This window comes from Poecilia latipinna, unplaced genomic scaffold, assembly GCF_001443285.1.
Source record: "Poecilia latipinna isolate Pla-1442-1.1 unplaced genomic scaffold, P_latipinna-1.0 Scaffold929, whole genome shotgun sequence".
In the NCBI taxonomy this organism is placed as follows: domain Eukaryota; kingdom Metazoa; phylum Chordata; class Actinopteri; order Cyprinodontiformes; family Poeciliidae; genus Poecilia; species Poecilia latipinna.
The window spans coordinates 44,615-55,504 of record NW_015113545.1 but is presented as its reverse complement, the minus strand read 5'-3'; the positions used below and the strand labels follow the sequence as shown (position 1 = coordinate 55,504).

The 10,890-nt window shown below is 38.5% G+C and overlaps 1 protein-coding gene across 2 annotated transcripts in view; it reads left to right on the top strand.

Annotated features, from left to right (window-relative positions):
* garre1 (granule associated Rac and RHOG effector 1) overlaps positions 1–10,890 on the top strand; it is a 35,996-nt gene that overhangs the window by 8,651 nt on the left and 16,455 nt on the right. For both annotated transcript variants that reach the window (XM_015049152.1, XM_015049153.1), the window contains one exon: positions 6,273–7,660. In XM_015049152.1, coding sequence (XP_014904638.1) covers positions 7,172–7,660 — 489 coding nt within the window. In that variant the 5' untranslated portion in view covers positions 6,273–7,171. The remainder of the gene's footprint in view (positions 1–6,272; positions 7,661–10,890) is intronic.

The window sequence follows — 10,890 nt, the reverse complement described above, 5'->3', positions numbered from 1 at the left end:
GGGTGAAGGCTTGTGGCCTGGGAAATCTCCCTCTCATCTCCTAGGAGACCGATTCAGTGTTAGCTTGTGGTCGGCTATTTGCCCCGCAGTCAAATGTTCTCTGAGAAATGCGTGACTGCTCGTGCATCGGAGATGACCGAATACTGCAGAACAAGAATCAGGGCTGCTCTCAGAGAATGTGATGCTTATCTTTATTAACCCCTGCAGTAAACACTGCGGCGTTTATGCTTTTTCTTGAGCATATTTGAGTTCGGGCTCAGCAAAAGTCAATGGAGCTTATCAATTCCTTAGTCTTTAGTGACTTACTAGGCTTTTAAGAAAGTGTAATAATACATCTGTGGTGTAGTTTTGTCCTGATTTAAAATATAGCTCCCTGGTGGCTGGAATGCAACACCAATTGTAACTCCAGAATACAGCCTGCTCGATATAGGCTGAGAGAAGCATTTTCATCCCCATAGGCTACAACCAGACTTTCATGAATGGATCTGACGTCGGAGCCTTTCATCACAGCTCTCACTTGTTGAAATCCACTGGTTGAGCATGCTAAGCACACTCTATTGTACACCGCTATTTAGAGAGGATATCAGAGATTATTCTGTTTGCTCACTGGTGAATGCTGAAAGACGTTTATGCTTTATTCAAATATGCAGGTTGGTTCAAATCTGACGAGACGTTATCAGGTGGCTTTCCTTTGTGCCCCTGTCAATTGTACTACATACTATTCCTTGCTAGTCTATTGTTATTTACGAAATCAAAGCTGAACATTTTCAACATAGTCTTTTGCAGCACTACAAGCAGTTTCTCTCTTGATTTTATGTCTGTAGTTTACCACAAAAAAAAATAAAAAATAAAAAAAAGGTGGAGCTTCATTAAAAGCTAGTAGAACGGGTTTAGGATCAGAGAACTTCAAGAAATGTATTTTTAGTTCCAAACTGCAAGACAAAAATCAGATAAAAGTAGAATTTGTTGTTTGAGTAAAACCACATCTGAACCAGAAGTATCATAACTAAAATCCAGAAAAAGCACAACGCTGACTACAAAAAAAATCAATTCTTGTTTAATATTTTATAGCAGCCAAGGCCTTTTCCTTCTTGTCTTCTCACAAAGTTGTGCAGCTGCATGTACAAGTCTGTTTTTTTTCTATGTGCTGGTATGAGGAGACTGGACCTGCCACAATACACTCCTTGTGTTTTGTGGGCAAGAAGGAGCCTGGCTCCACTCCTGTCACACAGTTGCTCACGGCACTTGTCCTGTCATTTGGACTGACCTCCTTGACCTGTCTGCTGATTGTCAGACTTTACTGTGACCTTTTTTGTGCTCCGAATTCCTTCAGTAAAGCTTCTCCTGCCAAATATCCCCATCTTTCCGCCTTTGCTTTCCAAACCTAGTTACTACATTGATGCATATTTGTTCTGATCTTGGTACTTTGCAGCAAGGTTTCACACTTAATGTTTCTTCTTCACTGCTTTTTTGTGTTTGTTTGAATCCACATGAAGAGGCTTCTGGGGAATTGCATTCCTTTGCTTCATTGACAACAGATGTAGAGGAGAACTTTTTTTTTTTAACTTTGAACTGAACCTTTTGCAGCATCTAAAAACAGTGCAGTGTGGATTCTAGGGCAGCTGTTTTGCCCGTGAATGCCAAAATAGACTTCGTGAGAGAGCTAATGTTGGGCCTGTGGTTAAATCATCTGAGGGCTTGTGTTTGCCTCACAGTGGCAGATGGATAAGAAGCTGTCAGCATTTGTAACAGCTGCCCCATCTCCACCTATGAGGCCACCTTCTTGTGACTTAACAGCCGTACATAAGCCCGACTGCTTGGAGCTGAGGAGCATTTCTAGTCCTGGAAAAACTAGGTTAACAGGTCTCTAATGTCTTTAGGGGTCTCGATGAGTCATACCTGACAAGCAACTCTTAATAAGCAACCAAGCACCATTTAAAACAACTGGATTTCAAAACATACATTTCAACAAACAAGGGGTGCAGAAATTTAAGAACTATTGTGATACAATTTCATAGTGTTTTTTATCTGACAGACTGCAGCTGACAAATTGATCTTTTACAAAGGCAGATATGGACGTTACAATATTTAACATATTTGACTACTGTGCAGATTTAGACTCTTTGACTGTAGTTTTGTGCCGATTTCTATCCTTCATTATTGGAAACAATATTAGCGACTTCCGTCTTCATTAACTGGGAGAAAATTTGACTCATCTTTAATATTAAGGACACAATGGCTGCTGATCGTATTAGACGGACACTTAAGCCTGTTGCAATAAGCAATTAATCAAAATTAAAATGAGTTCAACTTCCATTGTGATTATTAATATCTTTGGAGGTCAATTTTGTTTACTGAGGCATTATAATCCATCTTACTTATGGTTTCGGTTGTGTGTGCTTTTTATTTGCATTATGTCATTATCAATATATTACTTGAAGATAGTCTCAAAACAACAGTTTAACTTCTAGGGATATTTGTTGACATAACAGGCCAAGAGATTCTGAAATCTGTGTCTCTGTTCTCAGCATACGTATTAAAAGAGATGATGTAGTTCTCCATAATCTGATTGAAGGGAGTGTATTTTTATTGAGTAAAAGTGGCTCGAGAATGCATCCCTGAGGAACCCCTGATCATTGTTTGCTCAGATTTATAATACAAAGTAGCCTCAATTGATGAGGAGAAAATTTGCAAATCATCTCTGGTGAGTTAGTGCACCTCTAATTTTATAAAAAAAAAATTTGTCAGGCAGTCTTAGTTAGGGCCACGCCTTTCGGTGCCCTCAGACAGTTTTGAAGCTTGTTGCTAGACTCGCTCTACTTTAAGCAGACACCTATATATTTAAGCAGGAGGAAATCATTCTTGGTACGGGGTTTACTACATACTTATATCCATATCCAGTGTCACTCTATGCTTGACGTTTTTGTTGGTGGCGACAGGGAGCTGGCTAAGGGAAACCTAACCCCCCTTCCTGTTGAAGTCGAGCAGCTGACATGTACGTCGGTGAGTGGGGGAAATAGTGCTAACATTAGCCCCAAGCAGCTCCAGTTCAAGGGGGGATGTTGAAGTGGGCTGGCAATGCTCCAGTGCATCCAAAGAGACGCTGCCATCACACGTGTTTGTTTGGGTGTGAGCTCTGCAACAGGAGGCTGGCAGACGACAGAGCAATTCTAAGAAGCCAAGAGGCTTAGTTAATATTGATACCATGTCGTCTTGTTATGGGATAACCTCTGCTAACGAGGTTTTGTATTAATGCCGGAAATGTAGACCAATGACACTCTCTAATAAGGTTACCTACAGGAAGTGTAGAGTTCTCTTCACAACAGAAATCTTGCTGTGTTCAAGCTTAATGGACTGTGACTTAGATTGTTAAAGCTTTGAACCATGTAATAAAACTGGGGGTGTATTTTTTTTTTTTTTTTTATAGATTAGCTAACATGTTAGGTGAAGATTATTTGCCACATGTTACAGTGGTTTGAATCTGTGACGGTGAAGGGGCTCCAACTCTGAACATTTCATGGTGATTTGTTCTCCCCTTTTGAACAAACATGTATCCCAGGGTTACCTGCTTTGATTAATCTTCAGCAATAGCTCAGGTGACAAGTGCTTTAACAGCCTTTCAAATTTATGAGTTGTGGGAAATTGTTTTATTTACATATCCTTACTAAGAGTGCTGTATGTTATCTCTCTGTGTTTGATGGCTTGAATTTCTTTTTATTTTTCCTTGTTGTAGCATTGTTCTCTCATGGCGGAGGTGACACTACTGTGTCGTCAAAACCATTTGTTAGATTAAATCAATCATATAAATGTATGTTAATGTTTGACAACAGGAATAACTTATCTTTTATTTATTATTTGCTTGATACTATTTTTTATCTGGTGAATGTGCTGTTGTTTACTGTTTACCTTGTGAAGGTTAATATCCTATTAACTATGTCAACCAGCAGGCGTTGTGGGGCACCTTGCAGATTCTGACTGTACCTGTAATCCTAAGGATTAAGAGGCCTGCATTCTTGCACCAGATAACTGCCCTGAGTTTCAGAATAAACTTCTTAGTAATTGTGCCTAAATTTCTAATCCTTTAAGTTGAATTGTCAAACACCTTAATAATTGTTCATTAATCTTTGTCATTGTCCTGGCAAGAAAATAAAAATCCAGATTTTGCAGCTACTGCAATCAGTTTTGAGTCTTTATTATGTGGATATGTTGGTTTTAATTATGCAAATGTTTTAAATCTTTTAGCTGCTTGTTTGTTTTACCTGTAAAATATATTTCGGCTTTATGAATGATATGTAGAAATATGGTGGTAATATTCTCAGTATTTTAAAAATGGTCAGAATTTTCTTCTGTTTGACACCTTGGTGTGCCTTTACAGGATTATCCATCACACACTCCTGTCATTCTTTGGATCATCAGTTTAAAGATGTCTGGTTTTAATAAATAATTTTAAGATGAAATGAAAAGGATATAAGTGTAGTACAGCTGCAATATATTTAGATTGGGAAAGGTTTTCAGAATACATGAAAAAACATCTTGTCTTGACTGAAATGTAACCTGAAGCATTGCATTCATTTGATATCTGATCCACGTTTTGTCAAAATATATAATGGCACTAATGTGGCCTGTTGGACCAGCACATCCTGTGTATTTGGATAATGAATCACAGGCAGACCAAAACAACAATAATGCTGCTCACATCAGGGCTAATTGTGTCTGTAACTGAGGTATCCTGAAAGGAACTTTTAAAAATAATAATTAGGATGCAAAGCAACACTTACGCAGTGTTACAGTAAAAAACATGTTGCCCCATCCATTCAAAAGGTCAGTGGTTTCCCTCGGTGCTGGTCCCAGACAGATGAGGGTGGCCTGATTTTTTTTTTTTTTTTGCTTGCCATAGCCCCTGTTTGCAAAAGGAAGTGAGGTTTAGAGGTCAGGAGCATTCTGGTGGAGATGTGTAATGGAAGCTGTTGCACATGTGGGACGACCACACAGCTGCTTAGCTCACAGTAACGGCACATTGGATGGTGTTATCACATTGGGGTGGTGTTCTTTTTCCGCAAGTTGCTTTTTCTAACTTGTAACCAAACATGGGAGCTCCAAGCACGGCATCTGAAGATAACGGTCTGTTTTCCACTGAGTGATAACTCTGGTGTTCAGTGACTGGATGGTTTGCAGTTCCGCTAATATTCTATGTTCTAAGGAATATTAACCAATAACCCAGTATTTTTTTACTGTGTAGTATGACTAAGAGTGAAATATCTGAAGTATAGAGAAAAAGAACAGTGTTGACAAAAAGCTTTTGGTTCAGAAAATCTTTCATCACTCATACAAACCACAAATTTGCTACAAGTAGTTTTTTGTTGTTAGATTTGAGTTAAATTAAAAAAAAAAAAACACTGAGATTGAACCCCCTTTGGTATCGACAGTATAAAGTAGTATATTTCTAATCAAGTGAAGAGGCCAGAGTGAGATGGATGAGTGAGAATGGGAGTATTGTGACTCCCACTAAGTAAAACTCAAAGACCCCACAGTGATTTCCAACAATGGTGTCTTGCAGGAATGTCTCTGCAGCTGCTTTCTGCTAAATCAGACACTGCTTGAAAGTTTTTTTTGTTTTTTTTTTCTTGCAGAGATGTAAAAAGATGTTAGTAATCGTCTGGAAATGCACAACATTAAAACCACAGCTGTAATAAGATATTACTGCAGAGCTCAGAGAATTAGGACTTAAGCCATTCTGCTGTATACCTCCTTGTTTAATAAAGCAAAACTATAGACTTTACATCATATTGCAGTAGATTAGAATTATTTGTTGTGGTTCTATAGGAAGTCGTTGTATTGTGAATTTAGATTTAAAATGTTGAATGATTGGTGGCCAACAATGTGATGAACTATGAGAAGTGTGTTTTGTCTTACAGCAAAAAAAGGGAACAAAACTCTTGCAAAACAGATGAAAATGGATGACTGTATTGTTAAGATTCTCTTGTGAAATAGTTTCCATCGACGTCAGACTTTTATCTCAGTTCTGTTTTTTTAAAAAAATATTTTTTCATACAGGCTGTCCATAAATAATTTTTAAAGCTACTTATTTACAAGTGTGTTTACCAGCTCATAATTGTGATTGCATAATTAATATTTCTTATTACTTTGAAAGTGACCGTTTGAATCTGAAGGTTTTTTTAATGCACCAGTGAAGCAGATGAGATGAAGCTCATCCTTCCTCTCTGACTTGATGCTAACCCTGTCTTTTGTTGCTCTGCCTCTTCCTCCCTCAGGAGATGACCTAGAGGCCTTACAGATACATTTGTGCTTTCGTCGCTCTAATCTGCATCCGCAGAAAACGGCAAGATCTGGAAGCACACTTGTTTCCTCCGTGGGTAATATCTACCTCAGCCAGCAGACGGGGAACGCACCGGGACGCTGCTGGGAGACTTCAGACAGGCAGACAGAGCCAACAGCTGGCCGCGCGCTCACTGCCTGCAGCGTCCTGCTTTGTGAAAAGGATTTGAGACGGACTGGATCTGTCTGCCTTTTTGCTTCCCACTGAAAACAAAACAGTCACATCTTCTGACTCCAGAATTTATTCGCTTTTTTAAGAATTGTCATTTTCCCCTTTGTGCTGTTGACCAGTGTCTTTTTCCATGGATGCATTTTTTTTTTTTTTTTTGCTTTTGGCTTTTAAACGAGTTTTCTACTTTTGCTAGTGTAAAGCTGGTATAAGATTATATATGTAAATACATATGTGAATGTTGTATACTGTATTAGAAATATTTTTCCCATTCTGAAGGAAAGTTAATGCACTTTAAAACTTTGCTGTGATACTTTTCCTTCTCTATTATGATAGTTTTTTTTTTGAAGCTGGAAACCGAGAGGCTGGGGTGTGTCTTGTTCTCTAAGCTAGGCATGAAGAATCTGCAGCAGGGCTGCATGTAAACATTTTACTCAGCCTGTCGGCTTTCAATCACACTTCTTTTTTATTTTTTATTTTTATTGCCACTTCACAAGGCACACTAAGATGAACCTCTGGCAGGTGGAATCCTTGAGCTGTCTCTCGACTTAACTTGACCAGTTGAAAGACTCTCGAGACTGAGTGTTTTTGTGAGACCGGCCCAGACTGCTTTCTGCGGGAAACAGACGAGGAAAGACAGGAGCTTCCGGTGCTGTTGCACCACCTATGTATTGTTGTAGTGCACAGGAAAGTAAAATGGACTACAAGCGTCGCTTTTTGCTTGGCGGGTCCAAGCAGAAAGTGCAGCAGCACCAGCAGTACCAAATGCCTGAGCTGAGCCGGACCCTGAGCGCCTCTCTGACTTCTTCACCCATGGGCACTGGGGTGGGCATTCCTGGCAGCTGCCACCCACCTGGCTCTGGCACCACGACCGCTGTTGCCGACATCCAGCAAGGCATCTCCAAATATCTGGACGCTCTCAACGTGTTCTGCAGGGCCAGCGCCTTCCTTACAGACCTGTTCAGCAGCGTGTTCAGGAACTCTCACTATTCCAAAGCAGCTATGCAACTGAAGGACGTGCAGGAACACGTCATGGAGGCGGCCAGCAGGCTGACTGCAGCAATAAAGCCTGAGATTGCCAAGATGCTGATGGAGCTGAGTGTCGGGGCCGCTAACTTTAAAGACCAGAACGACTTCAGCCTGCAGGATGTTGAGGTACGTGGTAATGGAGAATCAGAGCCTCCACACAACATTTTGTTCCATATTTTTATTTTATTTATTGATTTAAATGAGAGTGCAAATAAATGAAAATAGTAAAATCCTTTAAACCTGTGTCAGACAAGTGGCTAGTGTTACATTAAAAAATTAATAAAAAAAAAAAAACACATTAAACCCAGAGAGACTGAAGACAACGACGCCTACCAACACAGTAGTGTTAAATACTCAAAGGTTTAATGTTCAGATAAGATGTTTCTTTGTATAGCATTTATAATGAGCCTTTAAAGATAGAATATAAACACCCTTAAAGCCACTTTGCCAGTCCTCTGTTATAAAAAACAAACTCTAAAATGGGTGGAGCAAGTTCTTGTAAAAGCTTATTTATATAGCAAACATTTAAAATGAGTGAAATTCTTAAAACATAAACCGAGTTTTTCCAAAATGTTCAAAAGGTGCTTTGACAAAGAGTTTTAATTAACAGCTTTTAAAGTTTTCTTGAATGGATATTGTGTTATTTTATGATTAAATCGATTTCAGAATGACCAACCGGTTATGCAATAATCAACATGTGGAAAAGTATAGAATGAAGATGTAATGCTTCAACATTACTGTCTTATTGGGTCTAGAATTGAGGATGAAAATGTTTGGCAGTCTGGAGCAACGTGAGGACATTATGGTAAGAAAAGTATCAGGAAAATTAATCTGTTGACGTGATCATCACAATTAAACAACGCTGCCACAATAACATATTCCTGATTATAGTACAGCAAAAGTATTAAGTAAAACACCATCCTGTATGTGACTTGGAGTCTGTGTAACAATCAACGATGTGTCTTGGACATTTTTTGTTATAAAAATCATTTTTTTGGACATATCTGAAAATATTTGACAAATCCTTACTATAAAATGTGAACATAGCTTTTTCAAGAACGGAGTCTTGTGGGACCCTACAGGGCAATCAACGGAGGAATACATGACTTCAGCATAACAAATGAATTTCTTTCTTTTTGTCAAGTAAAATTAAATCCGACAAAAAGAATAGCTTGTTCAGAAAGTATAAAATATGTAGGATTAGATAAGAGAACACAGTGATTACCTCTATCGCTTCATGTTTCCCAAACAATTTGTGACTATTTTGAAACAGAAAAAAAAGAGAACAGATTAGCACCACATACATGATGTAATTCATTTACTTTTTATCTTCTAGATGTGGTGCAAAGATGCTTAGCCGCCCACTGTCATAAGGCTGGCGTTATGAATCAGTGTTTCCTGGCTCAAACCGGGTTCTCACACCCAGTGTCAATATCTCTGAGGGTGAGGTGTGAAAAACAAGAGGGATGTGAGAACAGCAGCCACGTTTTGCCAACCTAAAGACTGCACCATATTTCTGCAGTCTTATTTGATGATGTGCAGGCTGTGAAATATTGCATGAGGATTACTCAACAGGAGAATAAATAACTTGCTACAACTTTCAGTAAAATTCAAAAACAGAGGTTCAAATGTAATGCACATATGTTTTTTATTTATTTATTTATTTTTACAATTTCTAACAGTATCTGTAAAAGATTGATCCAAGTATAGATATATTTTTACATTTCACTCTAAGCGGGGGCTGCTCTCATGTCAGGAGGAAATTCTCCTGAAATCCCCTGTTTGCTCTTTTGTTGTAGATCTCGGTTATGTTCAACCCACTTTAAGCTCAGGTCACTGGGTTCATGAAGTCAGGTTGGACAACTTATGTTGACACTGTCAAGCCTTGAGCGTGGGGTCATTATAGTTTACAACATCAGTCTTAGAGGGGCCCCAGCAAAACATCTGGACTAAATGATTGAAAAGCTTAAAGCATTTACCAAGTTGCTTATGCTTCAGGAAGTCAAATTTGAAGTTCACGTCTTGCTAGTAATCTTTTTTTGTGACATGGTTTAAAAAAGTATTTTACGTAGAGCCTGTTTAGTAAAGTCTGTCTGTTTTTATGTGGGCACCACACCCACACTGCCTGTTGGTTTATCCTGTGCTTAAAGGAAATTTTAAGGCATGTTGGTGACCTGTGAGATTCAGTCCGACTGTTGTGATGGGAAAACATAAGTGGATTCGCAGGGTGACCCAAGTCCGGAAGCCAGGAGGGATTTTATTTTAAACTAAGACACCACTAAAAACAAGGAAAACTCTCCAAAAACCAAAATAGAATTCAATCTGGACAATTTAATTCTTTGGATTGATGCATCTTAAGTTAAGGTACATAAATCTAATTTTACTTTCTAATTAATACTCAAAAAACACCTGACTGTATTTAATTCCAACCTTTAAGGCTTTTATCTTGCATCAATGTTTGAAAGTGCCACAATCCAACCAGTAAATCATTTGTCAATTTCTTGTATAGACCCGTTCAATAAATTAGGTTATTAATGAGAAGTAACTCATTTCAGTGAGATAAATAGATTGACACAAACCGATGTTTTAAAGCCTTAAAAGCCTTACTTATTTCTGTAGTGTGATGTCATATCTCATGTGCTAAAGTCGATCTTGAAATAATTTGACATGTCACGATAGCTTGTGCTAAATGCTAAATAGAATCACATTTGATTGATGACTTTGCACAGCAACTCAACTGCAATCACCTGCTCAGTATTAGCCACACCCACTAACTGTGATGAAGACCCTGAGATGTTTAAATAAGGATTCAAATTATTATATTTTTAGCACACTGTTCAAATTTGAACTGATTTCCACATTATACGAATACATTAAAGTATTCATCATATTTATTTCAAAGGTTATTTAAGTTATCACATAACTATTTAAGGATTCTGTTTTAAATTGTGGTGCTTTTGGCTACTGGCTGAGCCAAGGCTGTAGGTCTGTAGTAATATTTCTCCATCTAGTCTGCAAAAGCCACAAAATGAGAATGGCACTAAGTCTGCATTGCTAAAAAAAAAAACATTATGCAGAACAAAATTATGAGGGATGTGTTGTAATTGTCTCCTTCATGATGAAGGATCTTTAAACAAAACTATGACTTAGCAGCCAACGGTTGTGCAGCAGCAGCCAACACCGGTGAGGGACTGCAGAACTTCTGTGGATGTGGCTGAGCCCAAAACAGGAAACACTTCTGCACCGCAGTCAGTTAATCTGACTCTCTGTGGTCGTGAATATGCACAGATAAATATTAGAGGAAGGCCAAGTCTGTGAAAGTTTAGACCGCATGACTTGGAACTTGCTCTTGGTTT